Here is a 22,118-nt window from a genome sequence, read left to right as displayed (position 1 = left end):
ATATTTATATCACGTATAATTTTATATTTTTTATATCTGTCTATACATGCAGTCCTGGCATGTCCTTTATCCTCCTCCACCTCACTATCTGCTCTAACACCACAAAGCCCCCCCCCCCCAAAACCACCCCCGGAGCAGCACTGGCAAATCTACCCGCAAGGATGTTAGTCCCCCTCCAGTTCAGGGGCAAACCATCCCGTCGGAACAGGTCCCACCTTCCCGGGAACAAAGCCCAATTGTCCAGAAACATGAAGCCCTCCCTCCTGCACCATCTCCTTAGCCACGTATTTAGCTGCACTCTCCGCACATTTATATTTACAGGGACTTTACTCCTGATGCCGGTCCCGGAACCTGACCCGTTAACAGACCCGGAGCGGAACCGGATCAGACTTTCAGCCATTGGTTTCCATACCATGTCGCGAAGAAAGGATAAAGTTTCCCCGTGAATTTATTCCCAGTGAAGGTGGAGAGATGGGACTTGGTCTCCGCGTTGTAAAATGAAACTGTCCCGGACTCGTAAATGAGATAAACTCCCACCCTCCCGGGGATGGGACCGGCAGGGAGAGGGGACTTGGGGGAGGTAAGAACACGGAACACGAGATAACTCCGATGTAACACGTCACAATCCCGATATAACACGTCATTAACCCGCCCGATGACCCAGAATCCGGTCTCCGGACTCAGACTGAACCATCCCTTCCTCTTCACAGACTCTGCGGCGACTCCCAGAAACCAGACCCGATTCCCCGTCACCTCCACTTCCCAGTAATGTCTCCCCGATGTGAATCCCTCTGATCCCATCACACATTCCCAGTCTGTGAATCTCTTCCCGGTGTTAGGGAGATTCCTCCAGGTCCCGGTGTATCTCACACTCTTCCGATCCTCAGACACCTCGAGTCGCCAATGCGCCGTTTCCACATCCAGGGTGACAAAGACTGGAGGCAGAAGCAGAGAATTAGAGAGTCCCCCGGGATCGGGGGTAGACTCGGGCAACGCGGCCCCGGGGATCGGGGGACATCGGGCAGCGCGGCCCCGGGGAACGGGGGGAGACTTAGGCATCGCGGCCCCGGTGACTGGGGAAAGGCGGCTGGGCCTCAGGCGCAGTCAGGTAGCCGACGTGAACCTTTCCCGTGGTTTGCCCCGACGAAAGCGGATGGACAACTAATGTCTCCCCAAGGGTTTTCCGCTGGACGGAGAGCAGAGATTTCCCGATCAAACAGACACAAAATGCTGGAGGAACCGAGCGGATCAGGCAGCATGTGTGGAGAGAGATGGACAGTCTACATTTCAGGTCGACATCTCACTTAAGAACAGAAATAAATAGGGGAGATAAACAGCAGAAACGAGTGCATGTGAGTGAATGGATTTAAACAGGAGGTCACAGAGGCTCTTCGGCCCCACTTGTTCGTGCCGACCAGCTTGCTTTAATAAGCTGGTCCCATTTGCCCATTATTCCTTTCCCCCTTTCTTATCCACGTCCCTGGCAAGATGTATTTTAAAACGTTGTTACTGTACCCACCTCTACAGTTGATCAAGGGCCTATTGTAAACTTAGATAATCCACTTCCCTCTCCACTACACCATGAATTTTAGTGTTTCTCAGAAACCAACTAACTTTGTCACTTACATTCTCATCCAAATCATTAATATGAATGACAAACAACCCGGCCCCAGCACCGACCTCTGCAGGTCACAGGCCTCCAGTCCTCGGTGTTTAAGAGACACTTGGACAGACACTTCAATAGACAACGCACAGAGGGAGACTGACCTAATGTCGGCCAATGGGATGAATGTAGATGGGTAAATAGGTCAGTACAGAGGTGATGGGTCGAAGGGCACTTTTCGATTCTGTACGGCTATGGTTCTGTGAACTGAATGGCTAAGAACCCCCAACCCCCCCCCCCCCCCCCACGGGTGCTGAGAATTCCAAACAGTGACTTCTGACCCTTGACTCCTCAGACACAGGAAACATCCTCCCTGTATCCTGCCTGTTGACCCCTGAAAGAATTTCGTGTTTCTCTGAGATCTGCTCCCATTCTTCTAACCAGGGAACAGAGAACATGGAACAGTACAGCACAGGAACAGGCCCTTCAGTCAATGTTCACATTAATTTGTGTGTGTGAAGTGGGGGAGCGTGGAGGGTTCGAGACAGAAAATGTGCTAATGAGAACCAGTAGGGGAGAGATGAATGGCAGACTGAACCAGAACCAGGTGGTAGATTGGACAGGAAAGGAATGAAGGGTTATGGGCTGAGTGCAGGTCGATGGGACTAGGTGAGAGTAAGCCTTCGGCACGGACAAGAAGAACCGAGATGGCCTGTTTCCGTGCTGTTGTTATATGGTTATTGGTGGAAAGCCTGTTGGTGAACTGTGTGTGTAGATGTAATGAGATGGTGGAGGGGGATAAACGTGGGACATGAGGATTCCTTTGTCCCCTTTCCCACAACCCCATCCCCCACAGCCCGTCATTAGGATGGGAAGAACTTGTCGGGACCCTTAAGCAACACAGGTCTTGATGAAGTGTTTCAGTCCGAACCGTCAACAGTTGCTTCCTGGCCTGCTGAGTTCATCCAGCAGTTTGTGTGCGTGGCTCCACTTTAAATATACTCAATTACTTGGCCTCCACAGCTGCCTGTGGCAGACTGACTATCCTGTGGCTAAAGGAATTCCTCCTCATCTCTGTCCTAAATGGACGTTCTGTAGTCGGAACTACAGGAAATATCCTCCCGACATCAACTCTCTCCAGATAGGTTTCAGTGAGATCAGGCCGGGACCTTCACCAGGATCTGTGTCGCTTGAATTACCAGCATCTGCAGATTCTTAAAGCAGAAGTTGATAGGTAACTCTCTTGATTAGTCAGAGTCTCAAAATTTATGGGAAGGAGGCGGGATTATAGGGTTGAGGAGGCTAATAAATCAGCCAATTTTCTGAACTCCTATGAGTACAGGCCCAGAACCATCAAACACTCCACATATGTTAACTCTTTCATTCCCGGAATCATTCTTGTGAACCCCCTGGACTTTCTCCAATGCCAGCACATCTTTTCCGATAGAAGGGACCCAAAACTGGTCACAATACTCCAAGTGTGGTCTGACCAATGCCTTATAAAACCTCAGCATTACATCCTTGCTCTTGTATTCTATTCCTCTCGAAATGAATTCTGATATTGAGTTTGCCGATCTTACTACTGACACAAACTGCAATTTGACCTGTAGGGAATCCTGAACAACGACATCCAAGTCCCTTTGCGCTTCCGATTTTTGAATTTTCTCTCTATTTTCAAAATTGTCTATGCCTTTATTCCTTCTACCAAGGTGCATGCACGACTTCCCTACCCGATAATCCATCTATCACTTATTTGCCCATTTCCTGATCTGTCTCTGTCCTTCCCCAGATTCCGAGCTTCTGCAGCACTACTTGCCCCTTCACCTATCTTCATATCGTCTGCCATCTTGGCCACAGAGGCAACAATTCTGTCATCCAAATCATTCTTTGTCTATCTTGGCTTTGTGTTCCTCGAAGAATTCCAACAGATTTGTGAGGCAAGATTTCCCCTTAAGGGAAGGCTTTGCCCTATTTTATCATGAACTTCCATGTACCCAAAAGCTCGTCCTTAATAGTGGACTCCAACATCTTCCCAAGCAGACCACATCCAGACTAACTCACGTATAATTTTCTTTCCTCAGCTGCTCTCCCTTCTTAAAGTCTGAGGTGACCTTTCCAATTTCTAATAATCTTGAATGACCAAGTATCAAGTGATTCTTGAAATATCATTACTAATGACCCCATATTCTCTTCAGCTAACTCGTTCTGAACACCGGGGTGTAGTCCACCTGGTCCAGGTACCTTCAGACCTTCAATCGTCCCACGCACTTTCTCCTCAGTAACAGCAACAACACTCATTTCTGTCCCCTAACACTCTCACATTTCTGACATACAGCTAGTATCATTCACAGTGAGGATTGACACAAAATATTAAATAAGTACCTCTGCCATGTCTTTTATCGCATTTCTCCTCTCCGGTGTCATTTTCCTGCGATCTAATATCCATTCTCGACTCTCTTTTACTCTACATTTTTGCGTCCTCTTGAATATTTTTGGTAAGCTTTCCCTCATATCTCATTGTCACTTCTTATGGCTTTGTAATTGCTTTCTGTTGATGATCAAAACCTTCTCAATACTCCAACATCCGGCTAATTTTTGCCCTCTCTTTCTCTTTTATGCTATCTTTGACTTCCCTTGTCAAACACGGTTACCTCATCCTCACTGTATAATACTCCATCATCTTTGGGATTTATCTATCCGAATTGCGCCTGGAACACCAGTCTTTGTTGTTCTGCAATCATCCCTGCTCATGTCCCTTCCTATTTACTTTGGTCAGTTCCTCCCTCATGTCCCTGTAACTAACTTTACTTCTCTCTAATACTGACGCATCTGAATTTATCTACTTCTCAAACTCTGCTGTGAATTCTGTCATTTTATGATCACTGTTTCCAAAGGTTTTTTTTAACTGAATCTCCCAATCTGGTTCATTATACATACCCCTCTCTAGAATTGTCTTTCTCCCATTGGGCTCAACCACAAACTGTTCTAAAAAATCATCTCGGTGCATTCTACAAATTCCCTATCCTCAAATGTAGCACCAACATAATTTTCCCAATCTACCTGCATGTTGAAATCCCCCATTCTGACCGTCACCTTGTCCTTTTTTTCCATCTGATGGTGTAATTTGTATCCCATTTCTATCCTGGCTACTATTTGAAAGTTTGTATATAACTCCCATCAGTTCTTTTTACCCTTGCAGTTTGTTAACTCTACCCAGAATGATTCTGCATCTTCCAATCCTATGTTACCTCTCTTGACGGATTTCATTTCATATTTTACCAACAGACCCTCCCCAGCCTCTCTGCCTACCTGCCTGTCCTTTGAATACAAGGTGTATCCTTGAATGTTGAGCTTCAAGCCAGGATCTCCTTTCCACCACAACTCAGTGACGCCAACGTTGTTCCTGCCAATCTCTACCTGTGCCACAACATCATCTACCTTATTCCGTATACTGGTGCATTCAAATACAACACCTTCAGTCCTGTATTCATCAGACTATTCGACACGCCCACATGAACTTAACCAGGGCCTTTGATGTTGATGATAGACCACACGTGGGGTATTGTCTGCATTTCTGGTTCCCCGAATATGGGGTGGATGTCATTACACTGGACAGGAAGCTTCATGAGGATGTTACCCGGACTGGGGGGCTTAGGTTAAAAACAGAAAGTGTATAAGATTGAGCTATTTAGCTGTAGTGTAGGAGGTTGAGGGGTGACCCCTTATTGAGGTAAATACATTCATAAGGGGCTCATATAAAGTGAGCCTTTTTCCGAGAAATGGGAGTACAGAACCAGAGGGCTCAGATTGAATGTGAAAAGGGAAATTTTATGAGGGATCTGTAGGGCAACATTCTCACAGAGAGTGAGGTAGGTGAATGGAATTTGCCAGCAGACGCTGTAGAAACAGGTATAAATAAAATATTTTAAAATAAATTTCTTCAGGTACATAGATAGGAAATGGTTAGGGGAATATGGGGCAAACACACACAAATGGACATGCTCAAGAAGACATCTTAGTCTTGCAGATTGATGAAGTGGGCCGTGAGTTCAACATCTGGCAAACCCTGCCAAATCATCCTCCTGAGGATTCTCACCCCGGAGTCTGTCTGTGAAGTGTTGAAGTGACGTCACGTCAGAGGGCAGCTCACTCCCTCAGAACAGACAGACTGGGTAAAGACAGCATATTTCAATCCTAAATGGGAATGTGTGTGTGTGTGTGTGTGTGTGTGTGTGTGTGTGTGTGTGTGTGTGTGTGTGTGTGTGTGTGTGTGTGTGTGTGTGTGTGTGTGTGTGTGTGTGTGTGTGGTAAATGTCAGTGGGTGTGTGTACACATGGAAGGAGAGTTTGCACATTGAAGTATTTTTATGTCACAGTGTGTCATCACATGTCTGGTGTGTATTGACAATGTGTGACATGTGTGAGTTGTTTAAATAAATAAATTACTGTCTCTGCAGAGATTGGTTTCCAGGTTATTGAGGGGAAAAACAACGTAAATTGCTGAGGCTCTGACTAAAATCTGCCAATCCTTCCTGTGTGTGTGTGTGAGGGAGCTTTGCCAGGCCGGTTATGCTGTGTGTGCTTCTCCCGAGATGAAATCTTGACCCATGTCAATGCTTGTTGGTGTGTCCGAGCTCATTCTCACAATGCTTCAATGTAGTGGTCTGATCACCATAAGACATAGGAGCAGAATTAGGCCATTTGCCTATCGAGTCTGCTCCGCCATTCAATCATGGCTGATCCTTTTTTTCCCTCCTCAGCCCCACTACCTGGCCTTCTCCCCGTAACCTTTGATGCTGTGTCCAATCTAGAACCTATCAAGCTCTGCCGTAAATACACACAACAAGTTCCACAAATTCACCAGCCGCTGGCTCAAATTTCTTCGCAACTGTTTTAAATAGACCCCCCTCTATCTTGAGGTTGTGCCCTCTTGTCCTAGACTCCCAACCATGGGTAACATCCTTTCCATATCGACTCTGTCTAGGACTTTCAATATTCCGGGTTTCTTTGAGATCCACCCTCATCTTTCTAAATTCCAGTAAGTACAGACCCAGAGCTATCAAAGTTCCTCGTATGATAACCCTTTCATCCCTGGAATCATCCTTAAGAAATGAACCCTCTGCAATGCCAGCACATTTTTTCTTAGATGAGGAGCCCAAAATTGGTCACAATACTCAAGGTGAGGCTTCACCAGTGCCTTATACAGCCTCAGCATCACATCCCTGCTCTTGAATTGAATGCTATCTAAACCCCTTGAATTGAATGCGAACGTTGGATTTGCCTTCCTCACCACTGACTCTACCTGCAATTGAACATTTAGGTTGTTCTGCAGAATGACTGCTAAGTCCATTTTCATCTCAGCTTTTTGGGTTTTCTCCCCATTTAAAAAATAATCTGTACATTACTTCTGCTACCAAAGTGCATGACGATGCATTTTCCAACATTGTATATAATTTTCAGCTTTCTTGCCTATTCTCCTCATCCAAGCCCTTATGCAGCCTACCTGTTTCCTCAACACTACCGACCCTTCCACCAATCTCCGTATCATCTGCAAACCTGGAAACAACGCCATCTATTCTAGGACAAGAGGGCGTGATTTCAGGATCGAATGACGTCCTTTTAGAATGGAGATTCGGAGAAATTACTTTCGTGACTGGGTGGAAAATCTGTGGAATTTGCTGTCACAAGTGGCTGTGGAGGCCAAGTCATATTTAAGGCAGAGATATATAGGTTATTGATTAGCCAGGGCATCAAAGGGAATGGGGTGAAAGCAGGGGAGTGGGAATAACCGGAAGAATTGGATCAGACCATGATTGAATGGTGGAGCAGACTCGATGGGCCGAATGGCCTACTTCTGCTCCTATAGAGGTCTATTCCATCAGTAAATCTTGATATACAGCATAAAATGAAGGTGTCCTAACACAGACCCCTGTGGAACAATAGTATCTGGTAGCCAACCAGAAAGGGATCCCTTTACTCTCATTCGCTGTTTCGTACAAATCACCCGATGTTCTAACCATGCCTGTAACTTTTCTGTAATACAATGAGCTCTTAACTTGCTTCATGTGTGGCACCTTGTCAAAGGCTTTCTGAGATTCCATATATACAACATCCACTGCATCCCCTTTATCTATCCTACTTGCAATCTCCTCAAAGAATCCCAACAGGTTTGTCAGGCAGGATATCCCCTTAACAAAGCCATGCTGACTTGTCATATCTTGTCCAGGGTCACCAGGTATTGCATAACCTCATACTTAACAATTGACACTAGCTTCTTCACAACCACAGGGGTGATGTTAACTGGTCTATAGTTTCCTTTCTGCTGCCTTCCTCCTTAATAAAAGAGTTGAGTGAAATTTGCAATTTTCCAGTCCTCTGGCATCATGCCAGGGTCCAATGATTTTTGAAAGATCATTTGAAATGCCTCCACAATGTCTACCACAACCGCTTTCAGAACACTAGGGTGCAGTTCCTCTGGTCCCGGTGACTTATGTACCTTTAGGTCTTTCAGCTTTTTGAGAACCTTCTCCCTTGTAACGGTAACTGCACTCACTTCTCTTCCCTCACACTCTTCACCATCTGGCACAGCGCTAGTGTCTTCCACAGTGAAGACTGATGCAAAGTACTTATTTAGTTCATCTGTCATCTCTTTACCCCGTTATTATATATATGACCTCATTTTCTAGCGGGCCTATATCCACTTTTAGTAGACAATAGACTATAGGTGCAGAAGTAGACCATTCGGCTCTTCGAGCCTGCACCGCCATTCTGAGATCATGGCTAATCATCTACTATCAATACCCGGTTCCTGCCTTGTCCCCATATCCCTTGATTCCCCTATTCATAAGATACCTATCTAGCTCCTTCTTGAAAGCATTCAGAGAATTGGCCTCCACTGACTTCCGAGGCAGTGCATTGCAGACCCCCACAACTCTCTGGGAGAAGAAGTTTTGCCTTAACTCCGTCCTAAATGACCTACCCCTTATTCTTAATCATGCCCTCTGGAACTGGACTCTCCCAGCATCTGGAACATATTTCCTGCCTCTATCTTGTCCAATCCCTTAATAATCTTATATGTTGCAATCAGATCCCCTCTCAATCTCCTTAATTCCAGCGTGTAAAAGCCCAGTCTCTCTAACCTCTCTGCGTAAGACAGTCCGGACTTCCCAAGAATTAACCTCGTGAATCTACTTTGCACTTCCTCTACAGCCAGGATATCCTTCCTTAACCCTGGAGACCAAAACTGTACACAATACTCCAGGTGTGGTCTCACCAGGGCCCTATACAAATGCAAAAGGATTTCCTTGCTCTTGTACTCAATTCCCTTTGTAATAAAGGCCAACATTCCATTAGCCTTCTTCACTGCCTGCTGCACTTGCTCATTCACCTTCAGTGACTGATGAACAAGGACTCCAAGATCTCTTTGTATTTCCCCCTTACCTAACTCTACACCATTCAGATAATAATCTGCCTTCCTGTTCTTACTCCCAAAGTGGATAACCTCACATTTATTCACATTAAACGTCATCTGCCAAGTTTCTGCCCACTCACTCAGCCTATCCAAGTCACCCTGAATTCTCCTAACATCCTCATCACATGTCACACTGCCACCCAGCTTAGTATCATCAGCAAACTTGCTGATGTTATTCTCAATGCCTTCATCTAAATCGTTGATGTAAATCGTAAACAGTTGTGGTCCCAATACCGAGCCCTGTGGCACCCCACTGGTCACCACCCACCATTCCGAGAAACACCCATTCACCGTTACCCTTTGCTTTCTAACTGCCAACCAGTTTTCTATCCATGTCAATGCCCTGAGCTCTGAGTTTACCCACCAATCTCCTATGTGGGACCTTATCAAATGCCTTCTGAAAATCGAGGAACACTACATCCACTGGATTTCCCTTGTCTAACTTCCTGGTTACATCCTCGAAAAACTCCAAAAGATTAGTCAAACATGATTTGCCCTTGGTAAATCCATGCTGGCTCGGCCCAATCCTATCACTGCTATCTAGATATGCCACTATTTCATCTTTAATAACGGACTCTAGCATCTTCCCCACTGCTGATGTTAGGCTGACAGGACGATAGTTCTCTGTTTTTTCCCTCCCTCCTTTCTTAAAAAGTGGGATAACATTAGCCATTCTCCAATCCTCAGGAACTGATCCTGAATCCAAGGAACATTGGAAAATGATTAACAATGCATCCGCAATTTCCAGAGCCACCTCCTTTAGTACCCTGGGATGCAGACCATCTGGACCTGGAGATTTGTCAGCCTTCAGTCCCATCAGTCTACTCATCAGCATTTCCTTTCTAATGTCAATCTGTTTCATTTCCTCTGTTACCCTATGTCCTTGGCCCATCCAAGGGAGATTGCTTGTGTCTTCCCTAGTGAAGACAGATCTAAAGTACTTATTAAATTCTTCTGCCATTTCTCTGTTTCCCATCACAATTTCACCCAATTCATTCTTCAAGGGCCCAACATTATTCTTAACTATCTTCTTTCTCTTCACATACCTAAAAAAGCTTTTGCTATCCTCCTTTATATTCCTGGCTAGCTTGCGTTCGTACCTCATTTTTTCTTCCCGTATTGCCTTTTTAGTTAAGTTCAGTTGTTCCTTAAAAATTTCCCAATCATCTGTCCTCCCACTCACCTTAGCTCAGTCATACTTCCTTTTTTTTAATGCTATGCAATCTCTGACTTCCTTTGTCAACCACTGTGGCCCCTTTCTCCCTTTGAATCCTTCCTTCTCCGGGGGATGAACTGATATTGCACCTTGTGCATTCTTCCCAATAATACCTGCCATTGCTGTTTCACTGTCTTTTCTGCTAGGCTATCCGCCCAGTCAACTTTGGCCAGCTTCTCCCACTTGACTCCTTTGTCTCCTTTGTTCAACTGCAACACTGACACCTCCGATCTGCCCTTATCCTTCTCAAATTGCAGATAAATACTTATCATATTATGGTCACTACTTCCTAATGGCTCCTTTACTTCAAGATCGCTTATCAAATCCTGTTCATTACACAATACTAAATCCAGAATAGCATTGTCCCTGGTCGGCTCTTGTAAAAGCTGTTCCAAGAATGCATCCCGTAGGCACCCTACAAACTCCCTATCCTGGGGTCCAGCATCAACCTGATTCTCCCAGTTCACCTGCATGTTGAAATTCCCTATAACTACTGCGATATTACCTTTGCCACATGCCAATGTTAACTCCCTATTCAACTTGCACCCAATATCCATGCTGCTGTTTGGTGGCCTGTAGACAACACCTATTAGGGTCTTTTTGCCCTGACTGTTCCTCAATTCTATCCACACAGACTCTACTTCTGCTGATCCAATGTCCCCCCTTGCAAAGGGCTGAATCTCATTCCTCACCAACAGGGCCACCCCACCCCCTCTGCCCACATTTCTGTCCCTTCGATAGCACGTATACCCTTGTACATTCATTTCCAAGGTCTGATCTCCCTGTAGCCATGTCTCCGTTATCCCAACAACATCATAGTTACCCATTCGCACCTGAGCTTCGAGCTCATCCGCCTTATTTCTGACACTTCGTGCATTCAGATATAGAATTTTTAGCCCATTTCTCCTCTCTCTGTTTAAATCGCTGCCTATGGTGATGGACTTTAGGAGATCTAGGCCTCATATGGAGCCAGTGATCATTAATGGAGAATGTGTGGAGCAGGTTAAGACCTACAAGTATCTGGGAGTACAGTTGGACGAGAAGCTAGACTGGACTGCCAACACAGATGCCTTGTGCAGGAAGGCACAGAGTCGACTGTACTTCCTTAGAAGGTTGGCGTCATTCAATGTCTGCAGTGAGATGCTGAAGATGTTCTATAGGTCAGTTGTTGAGAGCGCCCTCTTCTTTGTGGTGGCGTGTTGGGGAGGAAGCATTAAGAAGAAGGACGCCTCACGTCTTAATAAGCTGATAAGTAAGGCGGGCTCTGTCGTGGGCAAAGTACTGGAGAGTTTAACATCGGTAGCTGAGCGAAGGGCGCTGAGTAGGCTACGGTCAATTATGGAAAACCCTGAACATCCTCTACATAGCACCATCCAGAGACAGAGAAGCAGTTTCAGCGACAGGTTACTGTCGATGCAATGCTCCTCAGACAGGATGAAGAGGTCAATACTCCCCAATGCCATTAGGCTTTACAATTCAACTGCCAGGACTTAAGAACTTTTTTTTAAAAGCTATTATTAATGCTTTTTGAGTTAGTGATTTAGATGCATATCATATTATTACTGAGTTAAGTATTGTATGTAATGAGTTTTTTGCTACAACATGTGTATGGGACATTGGAAAAATGTTGAATTTCCCCATGGGGATGAATAAAGTATCTATCTATCTATCTATCTATCTATCTATCTATCTATCTATCTATCTATCTATCTATCTATCTATCTATCTATCTATCTATCTATCTATCTATCTATCTATTGTGCTTAACCCAGCTCTCCGAACTCCCATCGGGCTATATGCTCCTTGAATTTTGTTGTCCTTCCTAAATTTACTTATTCTTTCTGCACATTTAACTCCATGTTCCGTCAGACCATCCCTCTGTACATGTGTCCTCCTTATCGCTTGTTCCGCCTCACCTTTCTCTACTACAGACTTAATATTCCGGAACCGTGTAGTCCCCACCTGTCCTTTATTCTTCATTTCGCTATCCTCTCTCGCATTCTGGACACTGCCGCCTGCAAATTTAGTTTAAACCACCCCGAGAAGCATTTGCAAACTTTCCTGCAAGAATGTTAGTACCGCTCCAGTTCAGCTGTAAACCGTCCCGTCGGAACAGATCCCACCTTCCCTGGAACAAAGCCCAATTATCTAAAAACCTGAAGCCCTCCCTCCTGCACCATCCTCTCAGTCACGTATTAATCTGTATAATCCTTCTGTTCCTTGCCTCACTCGCACGTGGCACAGGTAGCTATCCTGAGATTGTTACCCTGGAGGTCCTGCTCTTCCGCTTTGCACCTAACTCCCTGAACTCCCTACGCAGGACCCCCTCACTCATCCTACCCACGTCGTTGGTCCCTACATGGACCACAACATCTAGGTTCTTGCCCTCCCTCTCGAGAATAACCATCACCCGATCTGAGATGTCCCGGACCCAGGCACCAGGGAAGCAACATACCATCCAAGACTCCCGATCTTCCCCAAAAAATCTCCTATCTGCCCCCCCGAGTACAGAACCCCATATCACCACCGCTCTCTTCTCTACCCTCCTCCCCTTCCTAGTCGAGGGTCCAACCTCAGTGCCAGAGACAGGACCACTGCAACTTGTTCCTGGTAGGTCATCCCCACCAACAGTATCCAAAACGGTATACTTATTGTTGATGGGAACGGCCACAGGGGTGCTCTGCTCTCTCTGTCTGCTCCCCCTGCCTCTCTTGACTGTCACCCATTTGTCTACCTCCTGTCTTTTCAGTGTGACTACCTCCCGATAACTCTTATCTATCTCTGCCTCTGCCTCCCGAATGATCCGTAGTTCATCCAGCTCCTGCTCCAATTCCGTAACTCGGTCTGATAGGAGCTGCAGCTGGATGCACCTTTTGCAGGTGTGGTCATCAGGGACAACTGTGTTGACCCTGACCTCCCACATACTGCATACGGAGCACACCGCTGCTCTAACTGTCTCCCCCATTAGCTGATTCCAGATTAGTCCGAATAAATGAAAAAAGTACCTAGCGACCTTACCTTTTTCACCTCAGCAAGCACGTACTCAGGCTCACTGATTTCCTCTCACCGAAGTCCTCTTGCGCCGAAGCCCGCTGAGCCAAAGCCCAGCACTCTGCTCCCACGCACTCCGCTGCCCGCTCCTAAAAGTGGGCCACTTTTTAAACCCCGCGCTCGCCGCTGACGTCACCCGCGCCTGCACAGTTTTACCTTCCTCCTCAGGTACTGTCCAGGTAGGTCCGACAGTCTCGGCCTACCTACAACGGCTGATCCTCCGATCTCCAGTCGTCTGTCGACCTCGAGCACTCCTTGCTCCCGCTCCGCTGCCCGCACCGACACTATACTCACCTTTCATCTCTATTTCATTTTTTTACAATACTTGAAACACAATTTGATACTGTTTGCTAGCTTGTTTTACAAAGACAGGTGTGCAAAAGGGGCCTTAAGGATCATTAAAGTCCTGGGTCACCCCAACGACAAAGTGTACCAGTTGCTACCATCCGGGAAACGGTACCACAACATAAAAGGCAGGACCAACAGGCTCCCGGGACAGCTTCTTCAACCAGGCCATCAGACTGCTTAACTTGTGCTGAGACAACTGTATTTCTATGTTATATTGTCCAGCATGTTATACATATTATTTTTCATAAATTACTTTAAATTGCACATTGCTCATTTAGACGGAGAGTAAGGTAAAGATATTTACACCTGATGTATAGATAGATAGATAGATAGATAGATAGATAGATAGATAGATAGATAGATAGATAGATAGATAGATAGATAGATAGATAGATACTGTATTCATCCCCATGGGGAAATTCAACATTTTTTCCAATGTCCCATACACTTGTTGTAGCAAAACTAATTACATACAATACTTAACTCAGTAAAAATATGATATGCATCTAAATCACTATCTCAAAAAGCATTAATAATAGCTTTTAAAAAGTTCTTAAGTCCTGGCGGTTGAATTGTAAAGCCTAATGGCATTGGGGAGTATTGACCTCTTCATCCTGTCTGAGGAGCATTGCATCGATAGTAACCTGTCGCTGAAACTGCTTCTCTGTCTCTGGATGGTGCTATGTAGAGGATGTTCAGGGTTTTCCATAATTGACCGTAGCCTACTCAGCGCCCTTCGCTCAGCTACCGATGTTACACTCTCCATTACTTTGCCCACGACAGAGCCCGCCTTCCTTACCAGCTTATTAAGATGTGAGGCGTCCCTCTTCTTAATGCTTTCTCCCCAACACGCCACCACAAAGAAGAGGGCGCTCTCCACAACTGACCTATAGAACATCTTCAGCATCTCACTACAGACATTGAATGACGCCAACCTTCTAAGGAAGTACACAAAAGATATAAGTAATAAAGTCAATTCAATTCAAATCAATTCACGTGTAATTCCCCCCTCCCCAATCATTCTTTTAGTTCCTCTCTGTAGGTAGTTAAAAGCTTCCCAATTCTCTGTCTTCCTACTAATTTTTGCTTTATTGTATTCCATCTCTTTTGGTTTTACATTAACTTGACTTCTCTTGTCAGCGACGGTTATACTATTTTGCCATTTGAGTATTTGTTTATTTTTGGAATACATCTATCCTTCACCTTTCTCATTTTCTCAGAAACTGACACCATTTCTGCTCTGCTCTCATCCCTGCCTGCATCTCCTTCCAATTTGCTTTGGCCAACTCCTCTCTCAGACCACTGTAATTTCTTTCACTTCTCTGAAATACTACAATGACAGACTTTACGTTCTCCTCATCAAATTTCAAGTTGAACTCAGTCATGTTGTGAGCACTGCTTCCTAAGTTTTCTTTTAACTACTCACCTCTGGTTCAATACATAACACCCAATCCGGTAGAGCTGTTCCCCGAGTAGGCTCAACGACAAACTGCTCTAGAAAGCCATCACATTGCATTCAACAAACTCACTCTCTTGAGATCCTTTACCAACCTGATTTTCCCAATTGACCTGCATGTTGAAATCTCCCATGATTATCATAACATTGTCCTTTTCATCAGCCTTTTCTATTTCCAGTTGTAATCTGTGGGCCTCAACCCCTGACTGTTGGGAGGCCTGTATATGACTGGTGTCAGTGTCATTTTTACTTTTCCAGTTCCTTACCTCAACCCACAAGATTCAACATCTTCCAATCCTATGTCACATCTTGCTGCTGATTTACCAGCAGAGCCGCGCCACCCCATTGGCCTTCCTTCCTTCCTCCGATACATTGTGTAACCTTGGACATTCAGCTCCCAACTACAACCATCCTTCAGCCACGATTCCGTGATGGCCACAACATCATACCTGACAATCGGTAATAGTGCAACAAGATCATCCACCTTATTTTTCCTACTTCATGAATTGAGATATAACACTTTGTGTACTGTATCTGCTACACTTTTTTATTCTGCATCCGTAATGCACTGATACTCACCCTGCTGGCTGCCATTTTGTCCTCTCATCTGTCCGCCCTATCTAACAGTCTGACTGCACGCTATTTTGCATTTTTACCAGAAGTCCTATCCCTTCACTCCAATTTCCAACCCCACTCCCACCAGATTAGTTTAAACCCGCCCCAACAGCTCCATCAAACCTCTTTGAGAATATTGTCTCCCTCAGGTCCCGGTGCAACCCATCCCTTTTGAGCAGGTCATTCCTCCTCCAGAAGAGATCCGAATGATCCAAGAATCTGAAAACATGCCCCCTGCACCAGCTTCTCAGCCACGCTTTAATCTGCCAGATTGTCCTGTTTCTACCCTCACCAGCACGTGGCACAGGCAGCAATCCAGAAATTACAACCCTGGAGGTACTGCTTCTGAGCTTTCTACCAAGCTCTCCAAATCCTATTTTCAGGACCTCTTTGCTTTTACTACCTATGTAATTGGCCCAAAAATGTACCAAGATATCTGACTGTTTTCCCTCCCTCTGTAAAATGCTGCAGACACGATCCGAGACATCCCTGACCCTGGCACCTGCGAGGCAACATAACATTCAGGTATCCCCTTCACATCCACAGATTCTCCTGTCTGTTCCACTGACGATTGAGTCCCCTGTCACTACAGCTCCCCACTCCTCCATCTAACATCAGTGAGAGTTGCGGGTTCAGGAGGGGGTGGGGTGAAGACCTGTGTCAGTCAGAGTCTGCACTCACAGCGCACGAAGGACTTGTGTATTTTCCTGACAATCCTGGTAACCACACTGATACCCGCTTTTATTCCCTACAATATCATCAAAACAGTATTAACTTCCCAGCTCTTGCGGAAGGACTCAGGTTCATGTTTTGGCGTGTTAGTGCAGTGTGCCTGGTATCAAGACACAGTGGTTCATCTACCAGTCCCGTGTATTGGTTGAATCGTGACCCTGTGCTGGTGTGTCCAGGGGTCTGTCATCTCCAGCTGACCATGTGACAGTGATTGCCCCCACTCGGTGCAGTTGATGTGGAATAAACTTTAGTTCCCTTTCAGCCCATTATTACAGCCAATCCTTGCCCCAGATGTAACTTAATTGTGTCTCATAAACAAGGAGAAATGAATCTCTGTAAGTTTTACCTCGGTTAATGGCATCAAGTGTTTCTCTCAGCACTGTGTTCAACAAATACAGGTAATCGAATTTTTCAACCGGTAGGGCCTCATCTGTCACTGACAATTCCTGGACTTCGTCACTGATTCTGTAAATATTAAACTGCTGGTGATAAACTGGAATTTTGAAGTATTTTACAAATCCATACAGGGTTTCAGTAAAGACCATGTCCTACCTCCTGTTTCGACAAGCTTCCTCCTGAAATAATAAAGCACAAATCTGATTAGACTTGGACCTACTGTCCACATCATGAATTTCATCCAAATCATTACAAGGTGTTGAAAATTCCCACTCCCACAGTCACAAACACACACCAGCAATACAGAACCACGGGGTAAATTACAGGGAAAGTTTCTGAAATTCAGACCATTACTGAGAGGATGAAACTTACAGGAAAGACAGGACAGGCTGTGCATTACCATCTGGCTAAGATGTCAGAATGATAAAATGGAACAATTTAAGATTAGTGATGGATTTGATTGCGCAAAGGTGGAAAAAGTACCTCATTATGGCTCACACGCGAGGACACAGGTGCTTGGAAGTAGTATGGAGGAGATGTCGGGTAAGTGTTTTGGAATGGGTGGAATGAGCTGCCGGCAACGAAGGTGGAGGCGGATGCGATAGGGTCTTTCACAAGACTCCTACACAGGTACATGGAGCTTAGAAAAATAGAGAGCTATGGTTAACTCGAGGTAATTTCTAAAGTCAGTAGATGTTCGGCACAGCATTGTGGGCCAAAGAGACTGTATTGTGCTGTAGGTTTTCTTTGTTTCTATGTTTCTATTTATGGGGAGACCTTCAGTCAAAGATAAAATGCCAAGTGGTTTTTAATAAATCCCACAAGAAATTTAGTGAAGAGGATGTGGAACTCGCTGCCACAGGAGTGGTTGAAGTGGATCAGCAGAGATTGACTTTAATGGGGAGGCTGGATAAACACGTGAGGGACCAGGGAGTTCAGGGCACTGTTGCTGGTTGTGGTGAGTAGGTGGCAGGAGGCTTGTGCAGAGGGGAAATTGATAGAAAATGGACCAAATGGCCTGCTCATGACGGAGAATGGGACACAATCCCATGTAAAACTTATCCGAAAAAGTAGAGACAGTGAACGTTTCCGTAATCTGATGGAAACGGGATATGGAGGATAAGTCTAATGTGTGGGTCACATTCTTTGTTCTCACTGATTGACAGAGAGATCCTCACACCCACCGCACCAGACACACTCACAGCCTGTGACTGGAACTGGGTGTTAATGGGAGTTTTAGAGGATATTTAATGTGGTAATTGAGGACACAATCAGCAGCTCTGTGTTATAATCAGAGTAAATCATTTCAGAAAAGATTGCATTCTGTCCTGGGATGTACAGAAGTTGTGGAAGTCCAGTTTTGGGGAAACAACAGCCCTGAATAATTGCATCAATTGTCTGGTGAGAAACAGTTTACTGCCATTTGTAAATGCTGTGTGCAGGAGCAACACGTCTGTTTTCTGTCTGCATTGTATTCTGTGTTATGTGGTTATTACGATAATCAGTCACGTGAGTGGGGACCTGGTGAAAGTGAAGAGAATAAGTTACATATTTGTACTTTGCTCTGAGCTGTTTTGAGCCTGCGACTGGCAGATGCTGTATCTTTTGTTGACCGATTCATTGCAGTTCAATTTACGATGAATTATGCTAAAATTTCATTGCTTAAATATTGTATGTTGCTGATAAAGAATCGAATATCTGTCTCCGATCTGTCTAACACTCTGTGTGAGGACACCAGCAGCGGCAATTGATTTGGTAGAATTGGCCGCTGTGCTGTGCTTATTTCAAATATACCACTGTTCATTTAGTTCAATTTTAAAGAAACAAATTGAAATGTAATCCCTCACCTTGAGAAATATCACACCGTCTTTTTGATCTATCTGTTCCTTTAACTCTGAGATTTCCTCCTGAATAATCCTTATATTCTCTTGAATCTTAAGAAGATTTTTCTCCATTGGGTTGAGAATCCTCTTCTCTTCTTCCCTGAGATCCCTGAGTAAGCTCTGCTCTTTCTCAGTGATAATCTGGCGCAGTTCATCAAACTGGGATGTGATGTGGGATTGAAGACTCTGTGACTGTTTCTGTCAAATGAAAGGTGAAGATTAGTTTGCAGTATTGCTGTGTTGTATTTCCTTATGACATTATGGTGACCATTCGGTCCATTTGGGTCCATACTACTTCTGAGACATTCCCATCAACCCCATTCCCTCACGTTTTCCTGAAACCTATTCTCCCCATTGACCCATTAACTCCCACCTGATTCACATACACCCTTCCCCACCCTCACAGGGTTAACTTTAATTAACCATTCATCCAGCCTGTCCTTGGAAAGTGTCTGAAACTGTCATGGCCACAGGGAGAGCATGCAAACTCCACACAGACAGCAGCAGAGGTCAGGATCGAACCTAGGTCACTGGAGCTGCGACACTCGGCTATTCTGCATTAAATGGAGCAAAACTCGACAGTAATATCACAAATTCCGCTCAGGAAGCCTCACCCGAACTCCGGATATCTTCTCTTTCTGTTGCTGCTCCTTTTCCTGGAAGTCTGATTTCTTTTTTGTGAGAGAGTCTAAGGAAGATTTTAGCTGATCCTGGAAGTCAGAGAGTGAAGGAAATAGAAACAAAGATGCATCAAAATAAACAGGTGATCAAACCCGATTATCACACAAAATGTCGGAGGAACTCAGTGAGTCAGGCAGCATCTATTCAGGGGAAATAAACAGTCGGTGTTCCGGGATGAGACCCTTCATTATGACTGGGAAGGAATGGGACAGAAGCCAGAATAAAAAGGTTGGGGACGAGAACCAGCTGACAGGTGACGGGTGAGACAACGTGAGGGGGAACGTGGGGGAGGGTGATGAAGTGAGGAGCTGAGAGGGGACAGGTGGAAGAGGTAAAGGGCTGGAGAAGAAGGAATCTGATACGAAAGGACAATCGATCATGTTAGAAACGGGAGGAATGCAACTGATGGGGTCCTGCGTGATGACGAGGGAGGAGGTGTAGGAATCAGATGTAGCTGTTGTCCCGCTCGCAGGCATCAGTGACAGGAGGGAGATCAGTGGAGAGGATCTGGTGGATAAGGGAGTTATGTAGACAGCGATCCCTACAGAGCCTGGAGACTTGTGTGGAGGGAGTGGAGGGGGGTTGTTGGACGGAAAGATGTGCTTGGTGGTGGAATCCCTTTGGGGATGGGGAACGATATGTTGCGAAGAACGATATGTTGGTTATGGAGGCTCGTGCGGTGTTGAGGATGGAGTGAGTATCGATTCAGGGTTAGTTTTACCTTGCAGATTTTAACAGCTTCTTTAATCGGCTTGAAGCGGTGCTCTCTGTGTTCCTGCGCGTCTCTACAGATCAGACAGATTAGTGTCTTGTCCGTTTCACAAAACAGCTTCAGTTCTTCCTCATGTTCCTCGCAGTGACGTTTACTTTCCTTCCCTTTCGGATTCAGGTTTAGATTTCGAGCTTTTTCGGCCAGATTTGCTAAGGCCCGATTGACCTTGAGGGTGCGGTCAGCAAACACAGCTCTACATTCTGGGCAGGAGTTTCTCTCCCCCCTTTCCCAACACCGTGTGATACAAGAGCGACAGAAGTTGTGTCCGCACTCCAATATAACCGGATCGGTGAAGAAATCCAGGCAGACGGGACAAATTGTCTCCTCGGTCCAACTCTCGACCTGTCCTTTCGAAGCCATGTTAACTTCCAGCACTTCCTGATTCAGAATGCTTTCACTTCCGGGAGCTGCTGATCCCCTGCAGTACCGCGACTGTCCACTACGCGCGCTGCAGACTCGTGGAATCAAACAACACAGACACAACACAGATTAAGCATGTCGGAACAGTCTCAGGGAATGAACATTCTGCTGCTGGATGTGTTCAGTGGGAAGTAATAGTGGTAATCTCCATCGCAGGGTGGGATCAGCAATAGATTAAACAGATCAGAACATAAATGAAAACTCGGCCATGGACTGCCTACGCCCGGCTGCGAAAGAAGAGGAGTTGGGCCTCGGTTTGCAACCTCATCCCGAAAAGTGGCAGTGCACAGAACTCAAACTGAAAGGCCTCATCCATGAGATCGGACAGACCTTCCCCTGGAAGACGATTGAAGTCGTGTAGTGAAAGGAGAAGCCACAGGGCCAGTACCCTTCGCCCTGGACAGGGGACTCTGACGAGCTGCTGTTGGCGGCCTGTGCTCCATAGGAGTGATTGACTAAAGAAGAAGCAGAACAGAAATGAAGCCGGAGAGAAGAGCCTGGTTCAGTCCGAGGCAGGACGGAAAGGGACAAGTTCTGAAAAGAGAGGCACAAGTGACTGCAGATGCTGGAATATCGAGTAAGGAACTCGAGGGACTGAGCGGTTCAGGCAGCATCTGTGGAGAGAAATGTAAAATCGACTTTCAGGTCGAGATCCTTCAGCTGGACTGTCTCAAACTGAAATCTCGATTGCCATTTCCCTCAGATGTTGCATGACCCGTTGAGTTCCTCCAGCAACTCGGGTTTTAATTTTTTTCTCGCGGTGTACAGAGTCAGACTGGGGTATAAAACAGTGGTTAAGTAACTATTTAAAACAACTATTAAATTAGTTCATGCCATGAAAGTGGGGATGTCGAGAGAATATTGTGCTGTGACAAGACGGATGCTGTGGTTGCAGGAGAAAGTACAGGACCGGACATTCCACGTCACAGGGTGGAAAGGATTATTTTGGTCGGTGAAGTCCTGAAGAAACTCTGACTTTACCCATGTCTGTCCCAGCTCCAGTGAAAGGCCAGTTTCCACAATTCTGGACAGAGCCCAGACGTTGATGTTTTTTTTAACATAAACATTATTTGCCATGAAATATTCACAGGGATAAATCATGCAATGTCTTTACCCGAGGATCAGTGAGCCTTCTGTCACGCAGCTGCTGTGGCACAGGCCCTTGCATCTTTCTCCACAGATCTTCACCAGCCCACAGTCCGCAAAGAGGCGAGTGACCGTCTCGTCTCCACTGCAGTAATCTCGGGGCAGCGCGCTGTGGGAGTGATCTCCGGGCATGCAGCAAGGATCAGACTGGGAGGGACCCTCTCCCCCATATCCCCAGAATGTCTCCCGATCATCAAAGTAGTTCATCGCCTTCCTGATGAACCGACACAAGGTATTGGTTTCGGCCCGGTACATCCCGGGTGGATCCTCCCAACCACTGAGCACATCTACATGAAACGCTGTCGGAGTATTGCAGCATCCATCATCAG

At 45.7% G+C, this 22,118-nt stretch overlaps 1 protein-coding gene across 1 annotated transcript in view; it reads right to left on the bottom strand.

Moving 5' to 3' along the window:
- Positions 1 to 245: 245 nt before the first annotated feature.
- The window catches only part of LOC140724017 (zinc-binding protein A33-like), a 239,956-nt gene continuing 218,083 nt past the window's right edge, over positions 246 to 22,118 (bottom strand). Inside the window, exons 5-7 of the mRNA XM_073038507.1 lie at positions 17,044 to 17,066; positions 16,838 to 16,956; positions 246 to 935 (exon numbers count right to left, since the gene is read on the bottom strand). Of these exons, the coding sequence (XP_072894608.1) occupies positions 385 to 935; positions 16,838 to 16,956; positions 17,044 to 17,066 (693 nt within the window). The 3' untranslated portion in view covers positions 246 to 384. The remainder of the gene's footprint in view (positions 936 to 16,837; positions 16,957 to 17,043; positions 17,067 to 22,118) is intronic.

Source organism: Hemitrygon akajei, unplaced genomic scaffold (assembly GCF_048418815.1).
Source record: "Hemitrygon akajei unplaced genomic scaffold, sHemAka1.3 Scf000152, whole genome shotgun sequence".
NCBI classification, from domain to species: domain Eukaryota; kingdom Metazoa; phylum Chordata; class Chondrichthyes; order Myliobatiformes; family Dasyatidae; genus Hemitrygon; species Hemitrygon akajei.
This window is presented reverse-complemented; position numbering and strand designations above follow the sequence as displayed.